This window comes from Cervus elaphus, chromosome 32 (genome assembly GCF_910594005.1).
Source record: "Cervus elaphus chromosome 32, mCerEla1.1, whole genome shotgun sequence".
Lineage (NCBI taxonomy): Eukaryota > Metazoa > Chordata > Mammalia > Artiodactyla > Cervidae > Cervus > Cervus elaphus.
The window spans coordinates 49,110,803-49,138,624 of NC_057846.1; the positions used below are offsets into that span (position 1 = coordinate 49,110,803).

A 27,822-nucleotide genomic window follows, 5' to 3' on the forward strand; every position below is an offset into this window, starting at 1 on the left:
TCCGCTAACGTGGTTCCCACTGGGGTAAGGCTGTCTCTTGGCACCAAGTGTTCTAAGTGTGACCTGACACCTTATTCCATGTATAAGAAATTTATCTTGTGGTCAAAACTGCCTCATAGATGGTAGAGTCTCAAAAATTTATTTTGCTTTCTTTTTTTCCCTGAGATATAACTGAAACACAAAACTGAGTTTAAGGTGTACAGCATAATAACTTCACACCAAAAGTTTCTTGAATAAGTGACTCACCTCTCCGAAATAAATTTTTTCTCTAAAACACACTGCCCTCGAAGTGTCTGAAAACCCCAGAAGTACCTTCTGAGGAGTGGGGAGGCAGACTGTAGTCCCGTGGTGCGACATTTCCCAAAGGAAAAACCACACACATGCAAAGTGTTTTGAAGACATGACCTCCAAACGAGGTCACACACCATCATACAGACAAATGGGATTGAAACAGGAATAGTGACATTCAAAAAACAAAGTATATGTTCTTGCATTAAATTAGTGCATCATGGTTGAACTACACAATCTGGCATTCGGTATAAATTAATTCAAAAATATTTTACAATGATCTTGCACAATTATATTTTAGTTTCTTGGTGTTAAAAGCATTGATTTGTTATATATAGCTTACATATATCACAATTTAACTAAATTCTGTTTTTAAATGTCTTCATTAAAAATAAGTTCTTACTACTGAAAAACAACAAACATAGAAAGATGGAAAAGATGACCATTTCTACACGTTTTATTAACCAGCCTGGGTCCTAAGAGAGACCCTAGTTCCCACTTGCCATTTCTCTCTCGTCTGAAACTTCGCTTATCTAGTGAGTTCATTTCCTGAACATAGAAGATGGAATCTCAAAAAATCTTAAGACTATTAATTAAACACTGAAAGAAGAACTTCTCACTAAGAACAATGACGAAAACCCCGATGAAAAACCTTTGGACTTCTGTTATTTCCCCCCCAAGCCCCCGCATACGTAACCTGTTGGCAGCGGGCTTGGCCCAGCCGGAAGCGGCAGTGAAAGCCGCGGACTCACATCCGGGAAGCCCCGGAAGGAGGAGCTCCGGCAGTCAGCACGCGGAAGGCCCGGGGGCTTGGCCACCGCTCCGCTCAGGGTCCCCGGGAAGCTGCGGTTCCCCGTTGCCTTTCTCGATGTTTCCCAGCGCAGGGGCTTTTCGGCTCTAACGGCTTGTACGGACGCACGGTTATGAAAATGCCACGTGGTGACCTCTCTGTGGCGCTGCCTGAGGGGTGGTCGGATTTTAACAGTCCTCATCTCTCAAGCGAGCATCTTCTGGGGGGCATCTAATTAAAGATTAGGCTATTCAATTTGAATCCCTATTATGATTTGGCAGCAGAAGGTAAGGCATCCTTTAAATGCACTTCCCCATCTAAAATGATTTTTCATTCACTCTGATTACACACTGTGCTTTTTCCTTTTTGGCAAATAATAGGTTTTAAAAAGACTGATGACTGGACTGAACTGAAAAAGGAAGGAGTTACAAATGATGGAAATTTAAAATCAATAATAATAAAAGTAACCGCGCCAGTGGTGGTCCTGGCGGTAAAGAGTGAACCGGGAGCTGACCCTGCAGCGGGGTGCAGCTCCAGCGCTCCGCGGATGGGAGTCTTACCGGGGTTGCAGTCTGTCAGGAGGGAGCAGATGGACAGGAGGACTTTAGAGATGGTGAGGGCCGGACTCCAGTTGTCCTTCAGGATGTCCAGGCAGATCACGCCTTGGCTGTTAATGTTACAGTGATAGATTCTGGTGCGGAAGGTCACCTAGAGGAAAATGCAGAGCTGATGTAAATAGCCACGCTGTTTATTTTGATCTTTATAGAGTTTTGTTGGGAGTATGGTTGATTCATAATGTTGTGTTAGTTTCAGATGCATAGCGGAGTGATTCAGTAACACATGTACAGTACATTCATTCTCTTTCAGATTCTTTACTCACATAGGTTATCACAGAACATTGAGTTCCCTGTTCTATACAGGAGATCCTTGCTGGTGATCTACTTTATATATAGTAGTGTGTGTATGTTAATTTCAGTCTCCTAATTTATCCTTCCCCCTCACCCCCAATCGCCTTTGGTAGCCATAAGTTTGTTTTCTATGTCTGTGAGTCTATTTCTGTTTTGTAAATAAGTTCATTTGTTACAGTTTTTTTCTAGATTCTACATATAAGTAATATCATATGATATATCTTTGTCTGACTTACTTAATATGCTAATCTCTATGTCCATCTAAATAGCTGCACATGGCATTATTTCATTCTTTTATATGGCTGAAAAATATTTCATTGTATATATGTATATGTATATCTTCTTTATCCACATCTTCTTTATCTATTCCTCTGGGCATTTTGGCAAAGGAGATGGCAAGCTGTTCCATTATTCTTACCTGGAAAATTCCATGGACAGAGGACCCTGGTGGGTTGCGGTCCCTGGGGTTGCAAACAGTGGACAGAACTGAGCACGCACACACATATACACACACACCGGACATGGAGGTTGCCTCTGTGTCTGGGCTCTTGTAAACAGTGATGCTGTGACCACTGGGGTGCATCAATGCTTTCGTATTATGGTTTTCTCCAGACATATGCTCAGGAGTGGGATCCCTTTTTATGAACCTCCATCGTATTCTCTGTAGTGGCTGTATCAAACTGCATTTCCACCAGCAGTGTAGGAGGGCTCCTTTTCTCCACATCCTCTCCAGCATCTATTGCTTGGAGACTACTTGATGATGGCCATCCTGACTCATAGACACACCTTTTATTAGACAAAATAATCCAAGGGCCAGTGGCTGGATCATGGAGAAAGTAAGGGAATTCCAGAAAAACCTCTATTTCTGCTTCATTGACTACTCTAAAGATTCTGACTGTGTGGGTCACAACAAACTGTAGAAAATTTTTAAAGAGATGGGAATACCAGACCATCTTACCTGTCTTCTGAGAAACATGTATGCAGGTCAAGAAGCAACAATTAGAATCAGATATAGGACAACTGACTGGTTCAAAATTGGGAAAGAAGTATGACAAGGCTGTATATTCTTGCCTTGCTTGTTTAACTTATATGCAGTGTATGTCATGCAAAATGCCAGGCTGGATGATTCACAAGCTGGAATCAAGATTGCTGGGAGAAATGTCAATAGCCTCAGATATGCAGATGATACCACTTTAACGGGAGAGGAACTAAATAGCCTCTTGATGAGAATGAAAGAGAAGGTGAAAAATATGTCTTAAAACTCAACATTCAAAAAACTAACTCTTGGCATCCGGTCCCATCACTTCATGGCAAGTAGATCGGGAAACAATGGAAACAGTGAGAGACTTTATTTTCTTGGGCTCCAAAATCACTGCAGATGGTGACTGCAGCCATGAAATTAAAAGACACTTGCTCTTGGGAAGGAAAGTTATGACCAACCTAGACAGTGTATTAAAAGTAATGTATGGATATGAGAGGAGGACCATAAAAAACGCTGAATGCCAAAGAAGTGATGTTTTTGAACTGTGGTGTTGGAGAAGACTCTTGAGAGTCCCATGGACAGCAAGGAGATCAAACCAGTTAGTCCTAAAGGAAATCAGTCCTGAACATTCAATGGAAGGACTGATGCTGAAGCTGAAGCTCCAGTACTTTGGTCACCTGATGCTTAGGGCCGATTCACTGGAAAAGACCCTGATGCTGGGAAAGATTAAAAGGTAAAAGGAGAAGTGGGTGACAGAGGATGAGATGGTTAGTTAGCATCACTGACTCAGTGCACATGAATCTGAGCAACTCTGAAATGGTGGAGGACAAAGGAGCCTGGCGTGCTGCAGTCCATGGGGTCACAAAGAGTTGGACGTGACTTAGCAACTGAACAACAACAAATACTTAATCGTTCCTTTGGCACACAAGAATAATCAATAAACAGAATCTTTATTTCAGAACTTGTCATTCTGGGCACAGAGGACTAAACTCCAGTGGCAAGGTCATGACATTCTGCTTCTGATGAATTCTAATCATTTAACAAAAGTCTCATCATTTAACCAGTGTTCTGGGGATTGAGTTTACTCTTGGTGCAACTGCAGGAATGCTTGTAAGGGGAAAACTAACTCAAGGCTCTAAGAAAAAGTTCAAAGAAGGAAATGTTCAAAAATAAAAACCTGAAGGAAACTTTTCTTAGGTTCCAGTTATTTGAAGGATTTTGTACACTTAGAAAACTTAAAAAAAACCATGGCAATACTACAAAAAGGAAACGAATATTATTCTTACAATTTAAAAACATGAACTAGAGCACATGTGTAAATAATGCGATTAGTTTATGGAGAAGCTATACTAGTTACAATATACATACGTTTCCCTCCTTAAATTCTGTATTTTGAATGTACTATTAGTGCACCCTACCTATAATAGCTAGATTACCACTGTACTTTGCTTAGGCATAATTTTGAAACATGCTTGGAAACATTTTTAAAAAACTTCAGTTGGAAAACTGATCAGTTTTATAACTGATAAAGTTCTGTTTTACAAAAGTCTTATGTAAGCAACAATGAGATTTTAATGCTATTTATTAACACTGTGTTAATACATGTTCTCAAATTTATAAGCTGAAATATTTAAAACAATCTTGATGTTCTTAAGACCAGTCCTTCTGGTACCCTAAGTTCAAAATGACTCTGAACCAAGAAAGACACACTGCAGGTCTTTGTAGGTGCATCACCCTAGCAGGGCTTCCAGGGTCCGAAACATCAGACTTGCTGAATTCTTACAATGTCAAGGTCAGAAAGGACACATCCAGGCTTCTACAGCTGTTCAACAACATGATGCCTTTCTCAGGCTAGATGAGCACTCCTAGTGGGAACTGCCTGCTCTGTTAGCAACACACCAGACCAGATAACCTGGCCATCCGCCCACCCCTACACATCCCAAACACCCAGAAATACTGAAGAAAAAAAATACATTCTTCAATGTAGTTTTATAACTATGTTTATAACTAACGTTCTTTAAAATGCAAGTATGAAGGTGCAAGGGGCATCCCCAGATGCTGAGACTGAAACCCAAAAATGCAGCAGGCACACGAGCCTGCGGTGTAGCTGTCTGCGGTGGGGCTTGCGTTTGATGCCCTCCTGGAGGAAGGAGACGGAACCTTAGGTCTGTATGTGATGAGGCTTTGGAATTGAGCTGCTTAGTTGCTCAGTCCTGTCCAACTCTTTCCAACCCCATGGACTGTAGCCCTCCAGGCTCCTCTGTCTATGGGATTCTCCAGGCAAGAAAAATGAAGTGGGTCGCCATTCCCTTCTCCAGGGGATCTTCCTGGCCCAGGAGTCAAACCTTGGCCCCCTGCAATGCAGGCAGATTCTTTACCGTCTGAGCCACGAGCCCTATATAAATTATGACACCTGAGCAGCCAGTCTTTTAGCAAATGTCTGAACCTGAAAATATAATGCCTTACGGGAGAGAGAGAGCTAAGACACGTGCTGGGGAAACCCTGTGGGTGGAATTATTGGCCCTGGAACTGGGAGAAAAGTGTCTCCCCTGAGAATTCTCAATTCTGAGCACACAGGCTATGCAAACACTAACTAAAAAGGAGCTTAAATGACTCTATCACTATCAGATCAAATATATGATTAAGGCAAAGCATACAAATATATATTTAGGGCAAAAATGAATAAAGGGAACAACTGCATTATGATGAAATGAATAATTCATCAGGAAGACGGAACAATTCTGAATGTGCTCTACCTAACAACACAGCGAAAAATATAAAAAGCAAAAGTTGGAAGAATTATATGGAGAAAATGATACATCTACAGTCATAGAGGGACATTTTCACTGAAGTAGATTTGGTTAAGAAGACCAAAACGTAGCAAGGATCCTGAAAATATGAAAAACCAAATTAAAAAAGTCAAGGGACTGAATGAAGATGAAATTCCATCCTCAACAATAGTCACAGGAAAAAGTGTCCAACGTCGTTGGCAACTAAGGAAATGCGACTGGAAGGCTCAGGGCGGTGGCAGCGCACCCTGTGGGAATGTGAAGCACGCTGGTCGCTAAATGTCAGCGAGGTTCGTGCAGACAAACTGCATCACTGCGGGCACGAATGTCAAATGGCACAGCTGCTCTGGAAAGAAGGCGGGCAGCTTCTTATAAAGCTAAATACGAGCTCACTAGACATCCCAACAACTGCACTCTTGGACGTTTATCCCGAAGAAATAAAAACTATGCTCATACAAATTTACAGAAATGTACATAGAAGCTTTATTCTTAATAACTAAAAACGATAAAGAATCCATTTGTCCTTCAATGGGTGAACGGTTAAACAAACCAGTACATCCATATTGTGGAATACTGTTGTTTCTTAGTCACTAAATCATGTCTGACTCTCGTGAGCCCAGGGACTGTAGCCCCCAGGCTCCTCTGTCCATGGCATTCTCCAGGCAAGAACACTGGAGTGGGTTGCCATGTCCTCCTCCAGGGGGTCTTCCTGACCCAGGGATTGAACCCAACTCTCTAGTGTCTCCTGCATTGGCAGGTGGGTTCTTCACCACTGAGCCATGTGGGAAGTCCTCATGGAATACTACTCAACAATAAAAACAACCACACACAACAACTTAGATGGATTGCAAGAGAATTATGCTGAGTGAAAAAAAATCGAGTTTCAGAAAGGGACATCCTGTATGATTTCATTTATAAGCACATAAGAAATATTTATTAAAAACTGATCACATGCTAAGCCACAAAGAAAGCTTAACAAACTTCAAAAGATTACTAAGACCATAAAGATCTCCCATCATAGGACTGCGAACTAAAACACCTATTTTCAAATAATTCTTGGATCAAAGAAAAAAAATCAGTTATGATTATAAGTGAGTGACAATAAAAATGCTGGGTTGTCAATTCCAGAATTTGTGATTTGGCTAAGACAGTTGTAAAAGAGAAATCTACAGTTTTAAGTGCATATATTAAAAAGGAAGAAAGACATTAATGAGCTAAGTATACAACTAAGGAAGAAAAATGAATAGAGTAAATCCCATGAAAGTAGAAGAAATGGGCAGAAGTTAATAAAACAGAGAATACCTGTGGTGTCAAAATTCTGCAGAGAAGTGACAGTACCTGGCCCTTTAAGTGCTAGATGAAAAGACAGTATTTGTATGATCCAGTGTAAATGATGAGTGGCTTTTGTATATAACACAGTATTTTAAAAACCTATCTGAGCAGAGTTTCCTGTGCTGTACGGTAGATCCTTGTTGGTGACTTATTTTCTGTATCATTGTGGGTAAATGTTAATCCCAAACTCCTAATGTATAGTACAGGGAACTCTACTCAATATTCTGTGATAACCAAGGGGAACCCACATAGGTTATTACAGGATGAATATATGTGTGTGTGTAATGGAATCACTTTGCTGTATGCCTGAAACTAACACAACACTGTAAATTAATTAAAAAAAAAGAAAAACCTATCAGATATTGATTGACTTCTGGGCCAGTTAATCATCAAGAGAACTAAAGGAGGGAAGTATTATTACTGTGCTCACTGTAAAAATAAACTATGAGAGATGATAGATGCTAACTAAACTTACTGTGATACTTCTTAAAAACATAATCATATATCAAATCATTGCACCATACACCTGAAACTAATGCAATGTTATATGTCAGTGCTATCTGAATAAAATTTAAAAAACCTTTTTTAAATAAAGAAACTGAGGAATCCTTATACTGTTTGCCATTGTTGCTGCACCAATTTACATTCTTATACGACTCAGCAACTCTACTCCTAGGTATTATCTGAAAAAGATGAAAACACTAAATTGAAAAGATGCATGTACCCATATGCTCATGAAGGTGTTACAATAGTCGAGATATGGAAGCAATGTAAGTGTCCATCAATAAATGAATGGATAAAGATGCAGTATATACACACACAGTGGAATATTGCTGTTGTTCAGTCGCTCAGCCGTGTCCAACTCTTTGCAACCCCATGGACTGCAGCACCCCAGGCTTCCCTGTCCTTCACCATCTCCCAGAGTTTGCTCAAATATTACTCAGCCATAAAAAAGAATGAAGTCTTGCCACTTCCAACAACACAAATGGACCTAGAGGGTTAATGCTAAGTGAAATCAGTCAGACAGAGAAAGGTAAATCCTGTACGATTTTCCTTACATGTAGAATCTAAAAAACAAAACAAATGAAAAAGCCAAGTAGAAACAGTCACAGATAGAAAGAAAAAACAGGTGGTTGCCATAGGGAGGTTGGCGGGGAGGGGAGAGAAATAGGTGCTGGAGACTAAGAGGTCAAACTTGCAGTCACAGAATAAATGAGTCACAGGCGTGAAACGCAGAGAGTGGGGAATACCGTCAATAACTCAGTAATATCCTCGTAGGGTGCCACACTGTCACTAGATTAACCGTGGTGATCGTGCTGAACTGTATAGAAATATCAGATCACCATGTCGTGTGTTAGGAACTAACAGTGTTGTAGGCCAATTATACTTCAGAACCAAACTCAGAAAAAGATCAGATTTGTGGGCAGAGAGGGAACAGGATGAGGCAGTTAAAAGACACACAGTTATAAGATAAACTAGCAGGGGAGGACAGGGAAGCCTGGCGTGCTGCAGTCCTGGGGTTGCAAAGAATAGGACACGACTTAGCAATGAACAACAGCAACAAGGATGTAATATTCAACATGATAAACATAAAGAACCCGGCTGTATGTTATATATGCAAGTTGTTAAGAGAGTAAATCCTAAGGGTTTATGGAAATAAAGATTTTTAATTTTTTAACAAAAATGTTTCCTATTTAATTTGGGGTCTATATGAGATGATAAATATTCACAAACATACTGTGGTTTTAAAAAAAAAAAGAGGCAGGCACAGAGAGGTTAAAGAACTGACTCATGGCCAGATAGCTGGTAAGTAGTGGAGCCGGAATTTGAAAACTTTGTTGACTTAAAGTCCACACTCTCCTGATCAGCCTCAACGCCTCTTTTATTATTTTTTAAACTTAATTCTGAGGCAATGACAGATTCACAGGTGGTTGTAAGAAACAATACAGACAGATCACATACCTCCACCCCATGTCCCCCCAGCGGTAACATCTCTCCTAACGACAGTGTCAAATCACAGGAAGCTGACCCCGACCCCGTCACTGGCCTCTCCCAGGCACCCCAGCGTTACATGCACGCATGGAAATGTGTTTCTGTGGACTTTACCACCTATAGATCTGTGTGGCCACCACCACCGCCAAGACACAGAACAAACAGTCCATCACAAACGTCCTTTGTGAGACCCTTCAACGTCCACAGCCACCCCCCTTCCCTCGCTTCTGAATTCTCAACAACACAACTCTGCCCCTCATCTCTACAAATCCGTCACTTCAAGAACGCACTATGAATGGAATCACACAGGGTGTTATGTTCTGAAGCTGGTTTTTTTCAGCATAATGCTCTTGTGACCCATCTAAGTTACTGCATGTATCAGGAGTCGGCTGTTTTTACCGTTGAGTAGTATTCTACTCAACACTGTGAAACAGTCTTTAAAGAATACACGGTTTTGGGGGTGAGGACTCGGGCTGGAACGCTGATGTTGGACAGGTCAATGTCGCACCTCTGGGATTCAGTTTCCTCATGTGAAAAATGGGGAAATAACCAGCTGTGCCCTTGGTCATCCTCTGTGATGACTGCCGTCTAAGGCGAGTCCTCGCCCCAGGCCTGGCCCCTGCAGCAAGAGGCGCTGTCTGAGCTCTGCACCCCTCTGGGATCTAAGGAGCATTGCAGCATCATGTGTTCATGCAATCATCTCCCACCTCCTGAACTTTAAACATGTGGTCTCTGTCCCACCACGGGCTCCAGAGCAGACACAACAGTCCACAGACAGACAGACAGTTGTTCTGAACAGGGCGAGAGGTTGTGTAGGAAAGAGTAGAGACAGAGAAGAAAACATCTCAAGAAGGTATTGGGTTGACCAGAAAGTCAATTCAGGCTGTGTGGGTGTGTGCGCGCGCAGTTGCTTCAGTGTGTCTGCCCTTTTTGACCCCGGCCAGGCCCCTCTGTCCATGGATGCTCCAGGCAAGAATACTGGAGTGGGTGGCCATGCCCTCCAGGGGATCTTCCTGACCCAGGGGTCGAACCCACGTCTCGGGCACTGCAGGCGGATTCTTTAACTGAGCCAACTGGGAAGCAGCATGTAAGAAAAGCCTAAACAAACTTTTTGTCCAACCCAATATTTCTGACCAGCAGATTCTACACATAATTTAGAAAACTACTGTAAAGCAAATAAATACCTCTGAGCTGGAAAGCTGATAATGACAGTAAAAATGATCAATTAGCCTCCAACTAATAAAAATAAATGAAAAAAAAAATGATCAATTCAAATGAGATTTCAGTAATAATATCTATTTTTAGCTTCCATTTTTCAAACATTTTTTTGATCAGGAGATGAATGGCACTGTGATTTTACTGAGGAAGTCTGAGATCAGTGAGAAGTACATTCCTCCTAAAAAGACTTTTCCATGGAGACCGGGAGAGGAAATATTTGGAGCCTCTGTGCCATAAATCAGTGAACCATATGAGGAAGGTCCAAAAATAGCAGGGTTACCATCATTCAAGTGGGTGTTGGCCAGAGGCTCACCATGAAAGTGTTTATTTGAACAGCTTGTTACAGTACATTAAAAAATGTCAGTCCCACCGCCCTCCTTGACATCTCAAGTGCTCTTCTCTGAAACCCGACTCAAGAGCACGGTCCCAACAACGAATATACCCTAAGACTACAGTATTGGCGATAACATCAAACCTGCAAAAACGCATTATAAGTCGGGGGAACCGCACGTCTTAGGACTGAAGTCATTAGCATCAGCGAAACAAAGCAAAAATCCTCCCACAGTTTAAAAAAGAACCTGGAAACAGAATCCTCCTTGAGTAAGTGGCAGTAAGAGAATGAAAATGAATCATTAACTAGAAACCACGGTGCGTGAAGGTGACTCCCATGTGGCGAACGAGACCACACAGCATGTTCCATTTGGTTGTGGACCAGAGCAACTTTCTGAGAGCTTCAAGGACAACTTAAATGACTAAAACAAAACAAAACAAAACAACTTCATAGCATAGCCACTGAAGTTTAAGAAAGTCTTTCTCAGTTCCTTTTAAGTATAGAGGTGGCAACATACACGACTAGACCCTTTCCGCTGTCCTGCTCAGCAAGTTGGGGCTCCCTGATCAGTTCCCAGGGCCCATTCCAACCACAGAGCAATCGATCGATCACTCCCACCTCCGGCAAGAGAGGATGCCCGTGAAGGCTGGACCAGGGACCAGTCACTAGGCTCCTTCTGATAAACATCCCGTGCGCACAGGACACTTCAGGAACACACATGCATGAGGCTCCGTTTGGTTTTTCGCATGTGCGTGTTCCTTCCTGTTCGTGGCTTTCTCTCTCGCTGCTTTCTTTTCCACCTTGTATTCCCTGAACAGTGACCTCTTTTGACCCGCTGTGCAGTCTCAAGCTTCAGTAATGGTCTCCAGCGGATCCTCCCTTATGGCAGGACCGTATCACAGTGCACACGGGAGTCACTGTGTGTGACTTCATTCTCAGGGTACAGGATTTTTCTGTAGAAATCTCCTGTGCCTGGGCTGATGGAGCGTTTTGCATTTGCTTCTTCATGGGCTTCAGGAAGACAACTCTAGTTTGAGAGCAGACTGTGTTGGGTTGCCCAGAAAGTTCACTCGGGATTTCCCGAACCTGAACAAACTTTTTAGTCAACCCAATATTGCTGTTCTTGTTTTTCAGGCACTAAGTCGTGTCCGAGTCTTGTGACCTCATGGACTGTAACACTCCAGGCTCTTTTGTCCTCCAGTATCTCCCAGAGTTTGCTCAGATTCACATCCACTGAGTCGGTGATGCCATCCAACCATCTCATCCTCTGTTGTCCCCTTCTCCTCTTGCCTTCAATCTTTCCCAGCATCAGGTTCTTTTCCAATGAGTCAGCTCTTCACATCGAGTGGTCAAAGTACTGGAGCTTAAGCTTCAGCCAGAGTCCTTCCAATGAATAATCAGGGTTGATTTCCATTAGAATCAACTGGTTTGATCTCCTTGTAGTCCCAAGGACTCTCAAAAGTCTCCTCCAGCACCCACAATTCAAAAGCATCAATCCTTCCGTGCTTAGCCTTCTTTATGGTCCAACACTCACATCCGTTTATGACTAGTGGAATAAACATAGCTTTGACTATAAGAACCTTTGTTGGCAAAGTGATGTCTTTGCTTTTTAATATGCTGTCTAGGTTGGTCATAGCTTTTCTTCCAAGGAGCAAGCGTCTTTTAATTTCATGGCTGCAATCACCGTCCACAATGATTTTGGAGCCCAAGAAAACAAAATCTGTCACTGTTTCCACTGTTTCCCCATCTATTTGCCATGAAGTGATGGGACCGGATGCCATGATCTTAGTTTTTTGAATGTTGAGTTTTAAGCCAGCTTTTTCACTCTCCTCTTTCACCCTCATTAAGAGGCTCTTAGATTCTCTTCACTTTGTGCCATTAGAGTGGTTTCATCTGCATATCTGACGCTGTTGATATTTCTCTCAGCAAACTTGATTTCTCTCAGCAATCTTGATTTCAGTTTGTGATTCATCCAGCCCACCACTTTGCATGATGTATTCTGCAAAGAAGTTAAACGAGCAGGGTGACAATACATAGCCTTGAAAACTCCTTTCCCCGTTTGGAACCAGTCCATTGTTCCATGTTGGTTCTAACAGATGCTTCTTGACCTGCATACAGGTTTCTCAGGAGGCAGGGAAAGTGGTCTGGTATTCCCATCTCTTTAAGAGTTTTCCACAGTTTGTTGTGATCCACGCAATCAAAGGTGTTAGTGTAGTCAATGAAGCAGAAGTAGATGTTTTTCTGGCATTTCCTTGTTTTCTCTATGACCCAACAAATGTTGGCAGTTTGAGCTCTGGTTCCTCTGTCTTTTCTAAACCCAGCTTGTACATCTGGAAGTTCTCAGTTCACAAAGTTGCTGAAGCCTAGTTTGAAGGATTTTGAGCATAGCCTTACATAGTCATAGTCAAACGAGTGCAATTGCACAGCAGTTTGCACATTCTTTGGCATTGCCCTTCTTTGGGATTGGGATGAAAAAACTGACCTTTTCAAGTCCTGCAGCCACTGCTGAGGTTTCAAAATTTGCTCACATACTGAGTGCAGCACTTTCACAGCATCATCTTTTAGGATTTGAAATAGCTCAGCTGGAATTCCGTCACCTCCACCAGTTTTGTACATAGTAACACCCTTAGGGCCCACTTGACTTCATTCTCCAGGATGTCTGGCCCTAAGTGTGTGACCACACCATCGTGGTTATCCAGGTCATGAAGACCTTTTTTGTACAGTTCTGTGTATTTTTGCCACCTCTTCTCACTCTCCTCTGCTTCAGTTAGGTCCTTACCATTCCTGTCCTTTATCGTGCCCATCCTTCATGAAGTGGTCCCTTGATATCTCCAGTTTGCTTGAAGAGATCTCTAGTCTTTCCCATTCTGTCGTTTCCCTTTATTTCTTTGCATTGTTCACTTAAGAAGGCCTTCTTCTCTCTCCCTGCTATTCTTTGGAACTCTGCGTTCAGTTCGTCTAACTTTCCCATTCTCCCTTGCCTTTCGCTTCTCTTCTTTTCTCAGCTATGTGTACAGGTTCTTCAGATAACCACTTTGCCTTCTTGCATGTCTTTTTCCCTGGGATGGTTTTGGTCTCCGCCTCCTGTACACTGTTACAAACCTCCATCCGTAGTTCCTCAGGTACTGTGTTTACCAGATCTAATCCCGTGAGTCTATTCATCACTTCCACTGTATAATCATAAGGGATTTGAAGTAGGTCACACCTGAATGGCCTAGTGGTTTTCCCTACCTTTTTCAATTTAAGTATAAATTTTGCAATAAAGAGCTGATTACCTGAGCCACAGTCATCAGATTTTGTTTTTGCTGACTGTATAGAGTTTCTCCATCTTTGGCTACAAAGGATATAATCAATCTGATTTTGGAACTGACTATCTGGTGTGTCCGTGTGTAGAGTCATCTCTTGTGTTGTTGGGTGTTTGCTGTGACTGGTCATTCTCTTGGCAAAACTCTGTGAGCCTTTTCCCTGCTTCACTGTGTACTCCAAGGCCAAACTTGCCTGTTATTCTGGGTATCTCTTGACTTTCTAGTTTTGCATTCATCCAATATTACATATACCAAAATATAAGGCAAGAAAGTTAGCTCTTGGTCAACTTACGTTCAAATAGAGGTTTTAGAGCTCAAATCAGATTTTTAAAAAAGGAAAACACAGAAATTCAACAATACACTAGCAGTAAGACACTCCCAGGAGTACAACTTAACCGTTTGAAGGCTTGAATTTGAATAGCTTTAGATGTCCTTTGGCAGATGAATGGATAAGGAAATTGTGGTACATGTACATAATGGAATATTACTCAGCTATAAAAGGAACACATTTGAGTCAGTTCTAATGAGGTGGATGAAACAAGAGCCTATTATACAGAATGAAGTCAGTCAGAAAGAGAAATACCAAGACAGTATATTAACGTGTATATATGGCATTTAGAAAGATGGTAATGATGACCCTATATACAAGACAGCAAAAGAGACACAGATGTAAAGAATAGACTTTTGGACTCTGTGGGAGAAGGCGAGGGTGGAACGATATGAGAAAATAGCACTGAAACATGTGAAATAGATGACCAGTGCAAGTTCGATGCATGACACAGGGCACTCAAAGCTGGTGCTCTGGGACCACCCAGAGGGATGGGGTGGGAAGAGAGGTGGGAGGGGGGAGGTGGGAGGTGGGAGGGGGGGTTCAAGATGGCGGGACACGTGTACACCCATGGCTGATTCATGTCGATGTATGGTAAAAACCACCACAATATTGTAAAGTAATTAGCCTCCAATTAAAATAAATAAATTACTTAAATTAAATAAATTAAATTAATTAAACAAAATAAATTAAAAAGGGCATTGAAAAAAAGAAATACAGTCCTTTCAAACCATTAGGGAAGTTTTAAAAAAGCTGGCCACTTGAGCTTCCTACAAATGGGTTTTCACGGCTTGGACAAATTTTCCAGTCATATAGTAATATATGGATTCAAAAACTACTGAATCCCAAACAGTTGAGAGGGAAGTGAAGATAATCTAGTATCTAAACAGGAACTTGTGCCCCAAATAACACTTACACATTTCCACTGTTTTCATTCACTGAGCACATACACAATACCTGAGTGTCCACTGAAAGCAGAATCCAAAGCTTTCTGAGTTAAATAGTCCCACAAGGGGCATCACCTCCCACCTTCCAAATCAGAGACTAGACCAGCTCTTCCTGGGGACACTGAACTTAAAACCATTATGTGGGGCAATGTTGATCCAACAACACTTATTTACTAATTGGTACTGCACAGAGAAGACATCATTTAACAAATGTCCAACGATCCTACACTTCTAAGACAAGATAATTCATTTCTGCTTTATAACGGCAGAAGTGTCTCATACATAATGACAATTAATTGCAAAGCATAACAGCTGAGATACTTAATGGAGTCCACGTAGAGTGTGTAATAGATGACCAACCATGACAGTCGCTATTCAATTAAAGACAGTGACATAAACATAAATATAAGGAGAATGCCATCCTTTGCATTTGGTTTACATTTTTTACAGGTCTCACATTACTGGAGGCAACTCTGTAAGGTGTAGCCTATTTACAGATTTGCTAAGTATAAAATGAAAGTGATATACAGACTTCTTTTATCCCTTGGAAAAGAAGTAATACATTTTATGTTTGCAGACATAGGAAGTGCCAGTTATTTATCTTAAGAGATTAATAATTCAACATACATGCAACCCAAAACAAAGTATTCATCATTGCTAGCTGGAAGTGACAATTTGATTTTTCATATAGCCTACAACACTCTAGAAGTAAACTGTATTTGAACACAGTCTAAAATGAAACAATGACTAATTCTGTTAATGATACAGTGAATTAACAGCAATTATAGAGTTGGCTGAATGCCTGAATGTTCAGCTAGTGCTACATGACAGACACTTTGCTCTGAAAGCGGCAGAGTGTTCATAAATACCACAGAAGTTTCCATAGTGTGTGTGTGTTCTGGGGTGGGGGTGGGGTAATGGTTCCCCACGTTTGTACCATAAAATTAAAAAGCATTGCATGTATGTCATAGAAAATGCTATCTACAATTACTTAGAATCATAAATTACAAGATGGCCAACAATGGGTCAGGCTCCACTGTAACCAATGTGCCCTGATTACATAATTTGATCTTCATAATCACCCTGTGAGGATGGTATTACTATTATTCTCAATTTAAAAATAAAGAAGCTGAGTTGCAGGTTCAGAGGAATTCAAGAGCTTCTAGTTGAAGCAATTCCAATTGTAAGTAAAGAATTTATAAGGAGGAAGCAAAACCAACCAATACAAATACACACAAGAAAAACAACCCATATCCCAGAGAGATTTTATAAAATAACAGAAAACCAGGAAGAGGATAAAGAAATTTACTTGTGAATTCTCCATCTCAACAGTTTGACTTTAGACAGAAAAGTTAATGACACAGGGATTCAATCGCTTTTTCAGGTCAAGTTCTGATAGAGTGGGAATTCAGGTAAAGTGCTTTTAGCAAAGAGAAGAAATGTGATATTCATTATTATTATGATTGTTCTTATTCTGTAAAATGACCTGCCATCGCTGTGAGATTACTGAAGGTGAGAAAAACCAAGTCTGTCAACAAAAGGTAAACAAACGATATTTTAGTATGACTTGAAAGCTGGCATTTAGATTTATCTAATTTTTGAAGCATTTGAGTTTCTCCATTCAGAATATCGCAGTGGGTATTCGTCAAACACCTGTGGGGAGCAGCTCCTGGTGTCCCCGGGGGCTGACCCGACAGGGAGGCGGAGAAGGCGGCTGGAAGGCGGGGAGGCCGGGTGTCCACGGGGAGCAGGAGCTCGCCTCTCCGCAGATCGGGCCGCAGGAGCGCGGGGCGCAGGGCGGCCTCACCCTGCGCCTGCAAACTGTGAGGCGGACTTATTTCAAGCTCACGAAACGGGTGTTCTGTGACGAACAGCGTGGAAGGCTTTTTTGATACAATGTCTGAACACCTGGCCAAATCAAGAGCAAAACGGATACAGGCGACCCAGCAAATTAGAGGGGCCGTGGAGGGGAAGGTGGGCAGCCCGCGCCACCGCCTGCAGCAGGCGCCCGGGAGGGGGCCGGACACCGCGGCACCAGCGCCAGAAAGGGCTGGAAAGCCACGGCGACTCGGCCACCCTGGGGCCCCCCTGCCGACAGCTGGGAGGAGAGAGAGGGCATGTTTCTCACAGCCCAAGGGCAGCCATTCGTTTGTTTTTTATTAAAAATTGAAGTACAGTTGATTTCTAGTGTTGTGTTAATTACTGCTGTGTAGTAAAGTGATTCAGTTACAGAAACATGCATGTATATTCTTACCATCTTTCCCATCATGGTTCATCACAGGGCACTGAACACAGATCCCTCTGCTGTGCGGTAGGGCCTGCGGCTGGTCAATTCTATTAGAACAGATCCCATCTACTAACCCCAACCTCCTGCTCCAGGAGGTGGTACTTCAGTGACCTTCGGGTTGAGGCACCTCAGAAAGACGGAATATGCTTGTCCCCTTTTACCTCCTCACCCCCAAAAGAATACTGAGAACTGCCGCTTGTCGTAAATCATCTGCCTGCCAGTGCAGGAGATGTAAGAGAGGGCGTTCTATCCCTGGGTCAGGAAGATCCCCTGGAGGAGGGCGTGGCAACCCACTCCAGGCTTCTCGCCTGAAGAATCCCATGGACAGAGGAGCCTGGCGGGCTACAGTCGGTGGGGTCACAGAGAGTCAGACCACTAAGTGACTTAGTATAGCACTGCGAGGCTATTAGCATAGCTCTGCTGGTCGTCCTGGCGAGCATTCAGGAGCTACTGAGTTTTACTGAAGGAATGTTTCATGTTATTATAAGGGATTCTTTACATTTTACTTTTATCTAATGATAGCTAGTCCCTTGGGCTGCAAAGAGATCACACTAGTCAATCCTAAAGGAAATCAGTCCTGAATATTCACTGGAAGGACCAATGCTGAAGCTGAAGCTCCAATACGTTGGTCACCTGATGTGAAGAGCGGACTCACTGGCAAAGAGCAGTCTCAAGACTAGACAGGCCAGGGTCAGGATCTCCATGTGGAAAGGTAGTCAATTTATCTACCTACCTACCTATCTACCTACCTACCCTACATACCTGTGTATCTATACATGTATACCTAACTATGTATGTATCTATGTATCTATCTACCCATGGATCTATCCATTAATCCATCCTCCCATCTCTTTACCTATCTGAATAAATTTGATGTGCCACACTGCGTGAGTTTAAAGTGTGCAAAGTGTTACTTTGATTAATTTGTGTGCTGTAACACCACTGCTGATGAAGTAATAATTATGTAATTATAGTACAATATTATTGTCTATGTTCATCACATAGATGCCTTAGATTTCTGTGGCTTATTTAGTGCTATTTACAAGTTTGTACCTTTAAACACCATTACTCTGACCCCTCCCCTCCATCCCCTGGTAATCTCCATCTTTCTGATTTTTACACATTTAAATTTTTTAGATTCCACAAAGAAGTACTATCATCATACAGAACTTGTCTTTGTCTGTCTGACTTATCTCACTTAGGATAATGTGCTCAAGGTCCATCCATGATGTCACACATGGGAGGATATTTTTTTTCTCATGGCTGAAAAATATTCCATTGTGTATATGTATCATATCTTTTTTATCCATTCATCTGCTGATGGGCATTTGGGTTGTATCTGTGTTCTGGTAACTGTGAACAGTGCTGCGATAAAAATGAGTGTGCATACACCTTGCTGAATTCCTGTTTTCATTTCCTTTCGGTATATACTCAGAAGTGGAATTGTGCGATCCTATGGTAAGCAAACCCACTTTTAACTTTTCTGAGGAGCCTCCGTAGTGGTTGGACCTGTCTTCATTTCGACCTTCAGGGGTTGGTTCTCTTTTCACCACATCCTTACCAGCACTTGTTGCCTTGTCTTTTTCACGACAGCCACTCTGACAGGCGTGAGGTGACAGCTCACTGTGGTTTTGACTTCCATCTCCCTGACGTTGGATGAGGTTGAGCATCTTTTCATGTGCCTGGTGGCCATCTGTATGTCTTCTTTGGAGAAATGTCTATTTAGTTCTTCTGCCATTTTTCTATTGTTTTGTTTTCTTTGTTATTGAATTGACTGAACATTAATAAAGAATCTGCCTGCAACGCAGGAGACCTGGGTACCATCCTCAGGTTGGGAAGATCCCCTGGAGAAGAGAATGGTTACCCATTCCAGGATTCTAGCCTGGAGAATTCCACAGACAGAGGAGCCTGGTGGGCTACAGTCCATGGGGTCACAAAGAGTCAGACACAAACGAGCAACTAACATTTTTACTTTTTCTTTATATATTTTAGATATTAACCTCTTGCCAATATACGCTTTGCAGAGACAGTCTTTCATTTCGTAGGCTGTCTTTTCATTTTGTTACTTGTCTGTTTTGCTGTGCTGAAGCTTGCACATTTGCTGTGGTGCCATCTTTGATTTTCATTGTTGTTTGTGGTTTTGGTGTTGTGGCCCCCCAAATTATTGCCAAAACCAGTAAGGAAGAGCTTCTTCCCTGTTTTTTCTACAAGTTCTAGGGTTGTTATAGTTCAGTTGCTGAGCCATGTTTGACTCTGCAATCCCATGGACTGCGGCACGCCAGGCTTCCCTGTCCTTCACCATCTCCCAAAGTTTACTCAGATTCATGTCCATTGAGTCGGTGATGCCATCCAACCATCTCATCCTCTGTTGTCCCCTTCTCCTCCTGCCTTCAATCTTTCCCAGCATCAGGGTCTTTTCCAATGAGTCAGTTCTTCACATCAGGTGGCCGAAGCACTGGCGCTTCAGCTTCAGCATCAGTCCTTCCAATGAATATTCAGGGTTGATTTCCTTTAGGATTGACTGGGTTGATCTCCTTGCAGTCCAAGGGACTCTCAAGTTTTAGGGTATCAGGTCTTCTGTCTAAGTCTTTGATCCATTTTGAGTTGATTTTTCTGAGTGTTGTGATAGGGGTCTAATTTCATTGTTCCGTGTTGAGTTTTTCTAGTTTTCCCAGCACCATCTGCTGAAGAGGTTTTCCTTTCCCTATTGGGTCTTCTTGGACCCCTTTTTGAAATGTCAGTGACCATATAGTTCTGGGATCTCTAGGCTGTTCCACTAGTAGATGTGTCTATTTTTGTAGCATTGCCTGTTTTTATTACTATGACTTTGTAGTGTAGTTGAAAGTCCAGGAGCACGAGGCCTCCCGTTTTGTTCTTTCCTGACTATTCAGGATCTTTCATGGTTCTGCCCACATTTTAGGATGGTTCTTTCTATTTCTGTGAAGAATGTCTTTGGCATTTTAATGGATATTGCACTGATCTGTAGATGGCTTTGGGTAGTATGGTCATCTTATCAATATTAATTCTTCTGATCCACAAACACAAGATGTCTTTCCAATTGTTTGTCTTCTACAATTTCTTTCAGCAGATTTTGTAGTTTTCATTGTACTGGCCTTTTATTCTTTGGATAAAATTCATTCCATTTATTTCACTCTGTTTGATGCTACTATGAATGGGATGGTTTTATTTCTTTTTCATATGCTTCATCATTAGTGTAAAGGAATTCAATTTATTTCTGTGTGTTGATTTTGTATTCTACCACTTTACTGAAATTATTCATTAATTCCAACAGTTTTTTGACTAATTCTTCAGGGTTTTCTCTGTACAGGATCATATCATCAGAAAACAAAAACTGTACATCTTACATTCTGATCTGCATGCCTTTATTTCTGCGTGCTGCCTAACTGCTCTGGCCGGGACTTCTATTAGTATACTCTGAATACGAGTGCTGAGGGTGGCATCCTTGCCTTGTACATGATCGTAAAGGAAACACTCTCAGTTTCTCTCCATTGAGTATAATGTTACCTGTGGGTCTGTAGTATACGGCTTTTACTATGTTGGTATGTTCCTTCCACATCCAGGAGACAATTTCTCCTTTAGCTCAGGGCTAGCAAAATTCAGAGATCAGTATTTACTGTTCAACACCAAATTGATACTTCAGGGTCTGCTAGTTAGGAATTTATTGGTGAAGAGTTCCAGGTGCCTTTGGCAAAACCAAAACACAGGCACTCAAAACCTCTCCCCAGCACCCTTTCCTCCTTCTATCACCTCTTTCATCTCCCTCGCAAAACCCAATTTAGAGGATGATCTAATATAATGAATTTATAACAGAGTGTGAATTTTAAGAGCCTGTGTTCCTTCTTGCAAGGATTTAGGCAGTTAATCTCTCTCTGTAATTGGGGAAAGTTCAGTTTGGAACTGGGTTTGAACTCCAGCTCTGCTGTCCACCTCCTAGGTGACCTATGTGCACATGGTCTCCAAGGGCCACAGCGTTCTGGCCGATGAAGAGTGGGGGATGGGGCCATGGGGGTACCTGCTGTCTCTGTGGCAAAGCTGCATGGGTTAAATCAGGCATGCATTTTCACTGTATGCCTACTGAGTCACCAGGCATTGTTCTAGATGCTGGGAATGCAGCTGTGTGCTGTGCTGAGTCGTTCAGTCATGTCTGACTCTGCGGCCCCATGGACTGCAGCCCACCCGGCTCCTCTGTCCATGGGATTCTCCAGGCAAGAACACTGGAGGGGGTTGCCATGCCCTCCTCCAGGGGATCTTCCCAACCCAAGGATCGAGCCCAGGTCTCCCACATTGCAGGTGGATTCTTTACCAGCTGAGCCACCAGGGAAGCCCCAGAATACTGGAGTGGGCAGTCTATCCCTTCTCCAGGGGATCTTCCTGACCCAGGAATCAAACCCAGGTCTCCGGTATTGCAGGTGGGTTCTTAATTGTCTGAGCCACCACGGAAGCGACAGAAATACAGAGCTGTCCCTGTGTCCAGGGAGCTCACACGCTAACGAGAGAAAGGGAAGCATAACCAACTCAGAGAAACGCAGGGTGCTGGGGGGAGAAGTGCTATGGAGAAAGTCAAGCTTGGTGGTGGGGTGCTCAGGAGCGTAAGGTGCTCGGGGTTGTCACTAGAGACTCCGCTGGAAAGGTGACCTGTGGGCAGACGCCTGCAGGGAGGAAGGGAGTGGACCACGTGGATTTCTGGGCGGACAATGCAGGCGGAAGGAAGGGCAAATGTCACAGTTCCATGGAAGGAGCCCGCTTGGAGTATCTGAGTCAAGAGAGACAGATGGTGACTTCAGTGTGATTCTGGACGGTTCGGTGTGCTTTTACTTGATGAGGTGAGAATCACGGGAAGGTTTTAGGCGAAGAATGGACATATTCTGACTTCATTATAAAAGGGCCATTTGGTACCCAGGCAGGCACCGCAGGAAGGATGGTGCCGGAGCCGGGAGATCAGACCGGAGCCTCCCCAGCAATGCGGGCAGGGGAGCAGCTGCTGGTGGCCGGGGCTGGAGGGCTAGTGGAAAGCGTGTTCCTACGCGGGAGGAGTCTGGGTTTCTCCTGAGTATTTATTTTGATCCGGTGAGACTGGATCTGGCTAGGCTGTGTGGGAAGAGTCAAGGAGGACTGCAAGCTTTTTGCTTTAGCAACTAGAAAAGTCGGTTTCCATTCATCGAGGGGGGAGCCCTGGAGGACCGGCCGGGCAGGAGTGGGCAGGGCGTGTAATGACGAGCTTGCTGCGGGAGCTGACTGTGGGGAGCTCAACTGCACGTGTCAGACAGGCAACGCCATCTGGGTGCTAGCTCTTGACCCATGGCTGGGCTTTACATGAATGTAGGAATTTATTGGTGTCAAAAAAACAAGGTCAAAAACAAGTGCATTCAGAAAGTCCTCTGAATAAACACAGGTAAGAAGAGAAATCACAGTGGAAATTTAAAAATCAGTAAACTGAATAATAAAAAACAGGATATACCAAAACATGCAGGAGATAGAAAAGACCATGCTCACTGGGGAGACAGTCTTAAATATATATTGGTATATTGCTGAAAGTAGCTTAAAAACACCCACGGCTGATTCATGTCCATGTGTGGCAACAACCACCACAGTATTGTAAAGCAATCAGTCTCCAATTAAAAAAACTCAATAATCTATCCATTTGAAAAACTTAGAAGAAGAGATACAAATTAAATCATTTCAAAAAAGAAAAGGAAAAAGATTATGACAGTAGAGTGCACAGACGAATGAAACAAAACATATAAACATATAAAAGGAGAAGTGAAGAACCTGGCTTTTCCCGAAAGGTCTAATAAAATTCCTAGTAATGTTGATCAAAAGACAAAGAGGGGAAAGAGTAATTCTAATATCAGAAATTTTAAAAGGGAAAAAAATTGAAAAACTAAGACGGTATTATGATGTTTATGCCAATCACTTGAAAATATAAATAAAAGGACATATTTCTTAAAAAAAAAAAAAAACACGACTTAGAGAAACTAAAAGGAGAAGACAGACAGTATACTCGTGCCACAGCGAGGGGAGCAGTGACCAGGAGGAGGCCAGTGGGGGATTTCTGACCTGCTGGGGATGGTCAATTTCTTGACTGGGATTATAGCTACACAAATGCTTCTCTTTGTGAATGTTTATCAGTTTCTACACCTATAATTTGTGCTGTTTGTGCATGTATATTATATTGCAATAAAACATCTCTCTAAAAATTATGTAAAAAAAGCACAGCAAACCAGCGCTTGCCCGGCACTCCAAGACACCTGGGTGTTCTCTCTCTAAGATCACAGGGAATGAGCAGGAGCGGTTTTACACTCTGAACCACAGCATCCTCTGAAACTGCTGGGAGATGCTTGTCAGCTTTCTTCTTTGAGCAGAGCAGCAATGACAATGAAAACAAGAGATAATAATACCCTAGTTAGAATAAAACTATGATGAACTTTAGTTACAGATCATTCTCTGGCTTTCAAATGCTGGGTATTGTTGCTTCCATGGGTAACTAGCTACATTATTCATGATTAGCCTTGACCTACAATTTAAGGTCAAGGTTAAGGTCTACAATAATTATTTAAATATTAATATAATGAGCATAATAAAATGAAAATGATGAAAATCTGATGGACCTAAATGATCTATTTCATTGTATGAAAGCAATGAATGCCTTTCCTATTAGCTGAGAAAAGTAAGCAAACCATAGTTAATTTTATAAAAACAAAATCAAATCATAAAACATACAAGACACTCTGAAATGATCTCTAAGTTAAGATTTATTTAAAAATGTGTTTGATGCAATTTGTAATAGAAGAACAAACTATATTAAAAAGTTTTGAGATACTATTAGTGAAGAGTTTTTCTTCTCACACAGATATGCATGCTTGTAGTTTTTCTGTTTATTTTTTTAAACACGCTAGGTACAAATTTTATCATTCCTTTTTGGAAAATACCCACCGACAGATACTGTGCTGCCCTTCCCAGGAAAACAGTGCTTTCTAGTCAGAGACCAGAGCATCAGACAGTACATCTCCCTGGGGGACAGGTGGCCTGAGATACTACTGACAGAAGAAACTACGGGCGTGGCTGCTCCTTCTGTCTGCCCACTCTTAGATCTGTATGGAAGGCCCACTTACTTTTTCAAAAATAAAATATCCAGATCCACAGAGAGATAGAAAAAGCCAAATGATGAATAGGCTATGTCTGTGTGTTTCTACCATAAAACACAGGTCTGAGCTGTTAAAGCCGGTAAGATTCCTTATCCCTCGGGTGTGTGCCGTCAGCATCTCTAAGACATGAGCCACCGGACACAGTTTGCTGCAACCTTTTCAAAGGGTGTTCAGCAAAAAAGAATGAAACATGAGTGAAACATATTCCGTTATTTCGCTTCTGAAATTTTCAGGGACACATTAAAATACTTACACATTAGACTATTTTAAAAAGTGCTGGTTTTGAGCACAGTAAAATTATCTATGACACGAATATTAAAAAATGTAATCTCCAATAAGATATAAAACAGTTCCTACTTTACAAATAAGTAGATATCTGAATTATAACATTAAAATGTATGTCTATACTGAAAAAGAAATACAGAATTAAAAGACTGAGACATACTAGTGACTTATTATGCTTTTCTTTTTGGCTGTTTATGCACTATTCCTAGATATAGTTTCACTAAGCAGATTTTTTTTCAGAAAAATAATCCTATCATTGGTGCTGAAGTATTCAACTAAAGACTTGGCATTAGATACAACTACCAGTGTCATGCAAACAGACTTGCTGCAGATTTAGGAAGAGAGGCATAAACATACTGATTAAAGAAAATCAACATACCAAAAACTGCACTGAGACACAGCTTTTGAAAGTACAACCAGTACTTAACTGATTTAAAACTGGTCCTGTCTGCTGTTCAGTCCCGAGGTTGTGTCTGACTCTTTTGCGACCCCATGGACTCTCTGAAGCCCACCAGGTTCCTCTGTCAATGGGATTTCCCAAGCAAGAATGCTGCAGTGGGTTGCCATTTCCTTCTCCAAGTAAAGCTAGTATATGAAGGGTAATAACATTACGTACTTCATTAAACATTTGTTTTGCTTGCTTTATTAGAATTTTGGGGAATTCTGGAAGAAATGATTGGAATGACTCATCTGAAAGTGTGAAAAATTAGGTACTAGAATGTGGGATGTTCAAACCGATGAAGCTCTACTCCCCAAAAGTTCCCATGGCAAGAAGGTACATCCACGTCACCCCAGTGACCTTTAAGCGATAAAGTTGAACCCTGAAGCACTTAAAAGTTCTCAGTAAGGATTCCCAGTCTGAGAGTTTGGGAAAAGGGATCTCAGGGATTCTGTCACACTGCAGGCATAAAGGTTCATTTTGTGGTAGACATCTGGTAACAGATAGCCAGCCAATTAACCCACTCCAGTATTCTTGCCTGGGGAATCCCGTGGACAGAGGAGCCTGGCGGGCTACAGTCCATAGGGTCATGGGTTCATCCACAACTGAAGTGACTTAGCATGCACGCAGATGGCCAATCAGATTTACTTGTAAGCTTCTGCTCCCTCTCACCGTTTTCTCTGACCAGCTACCCTGGTTCGCTCTTGAGGGTATCAGAAAATCTTACATGAATCCAAGTGTGTGCTGAAGGTTGTTCGAAAAAGAGCAAAGCATGAAGGCAACAGAGAAATAAAAACCAGCGCGTGTGTGCACGCTCAGGCTCTTCAGCCCTGTCCGACTTTTTGCAATCCAATGGACGCAGCCCGCCAGGCTCCCCTGTCCATGGGATGCTCCAGGCAAGAAGACTGGAGTGGGTTGCCATGCCCTCCTCCAGGAGATCTTCCCAACCCAGGGATCAAAACCCTCGTCTCTTATGTCTCCTGCATTGGCAGGCAGGTTCTTTACCACTAGCGCCACCTAAAACAAGACTTAACCCCAGATATGGACTATTTAGAGCAACAAGAGACTAGAAAGGATGGGCGTGGTACTTCCAAATTATTAGTAAGCAAGTCTGTCTTAGTGAAAAGCTTTCAAGGCACACACCAACTTTCCCCCTTCAAGTCATACTTCTGTCCACAAAATCGGACTTCTAAAACTGACAAATCAGCTGGTGACAATTTCTTTTAAAATGTCCAAAAGGTTTCTAGCACATGGGTACTTAAATGATAAGTCAATACCCAAAGTTTGATTTTTCTTTGTCCTCATGGATTGTCTAAGCAGATTTATCCGCTGGAGGGATTTAATTTTTTTCTGGTAGTCTTCTTGACAGGTTTCAGTTCAGCTGTTTGCTTTGAACACTCCCAGGAAAGGGAAGCCCTTTCTCAGAGGTAGAGCTATTCAGAAGCAGACTGTCCCGCGATGGGTCAAGGTCTTCCCCCCAGGGAATCGAAATCTGTTTCCCTGTGACTGACGCCCGCCCCTTCTATTTTTGTTCCATCCAGTCACTGAGAAGCCAGTCTAACCCAACCCACGCCATGGACATCAAAGGACAGCTATCACATTCCTCCCAGGACCTATTTTTCCTAGTAAACATCTCCAGGGTAACTATGTCTAATTCAGGGGAAAGTGCATGGTCCCCGGAGGCCAAGTTCAGTAGATTCCTGGTTGCTTATTATTAGAAAACCTCTCTAAGCCTCATGTAAGTTCTTTCCTCTGTAAAAGGGAACATCCCAGTCTTACTAGGCTGTTTGGAGGAGGGACGGCTTGGCCGCGGCTGCCCACTACAGAGCTTGACCCAGTGGAGAAACTCCAGAATGTGAGAAAATCTTTCCCTCCCCAGCTTACTCCTGTGTGCCCTCCTAAAAACGAAGAGCTCGGAAGTGAATGAGGCATTGCAGGCACCGCGTGACGGGCTCAGAGTTCCAGACACTGTGCTCCTAGGAGTATCTGCTTAAGGTCTCAGGACCCTGCAGTTCCCACAGAACTGTGCTCAGTCAGAAGCCCACACATCATTGTTTATATGGAAACAAAGCAAGTCTCCGTTTCCTGCCCCGTATCAGGGCCTCGCTCTGATTTTCAATGACACGCTCCCCACTGAGCTGTTTCCACTCCACCCTGTTGGTTCTGGCCCATCCTCCGAGCCCATCAGGGACGGCTTTTCAGAAATGGAACTGTGGGAGCTCCCCGCTTTCCCTCCTGGCTTTCTTTGATTCACACACTTCTGTCCTGCGGAAGCTGGAGACACCCACGCTTTTCCCGAGATGTATGTTTCATAAAACAGACCCTATCAGGCTCCCGAGCAGTACAACTGCCTCATCCGAGCCCCCAGCTCGCCTGCACGTCGGCATCTCTGTTACTGAAGGGACTGCCCGAGACAGGTCCTCACATCCCGGCAG

General features: G+C 42.6%; 1 protein-coding gene across 5 annotated transcripts in view; it reads right to left on the bottom strand.

The window, feature by feature from the left end:
• UBE2E2 (ubiquitin conjugating enzyme E2 E2) overlaps window positions 1–27,822 on the bottom strand; it is a 354,523-nt gene that overhangs the window by 51,830 nt on the left and 274,871 nt on the right. For all 5 annotated transcript variants that reach the window (XM_043893879.1, XM_043893882.1, XM_043893878.1 and 2 more), the window contains one exon: window positions 1,639–1,786. In XM_043893879.1, coding sequence (XP_043749814.1) covers window positions 1,639–1,786 — 148 coding nt within the window. The remainder of the gene's footprint in view (window positions 1–1,638; window positions 1,787–27,822) is intronic.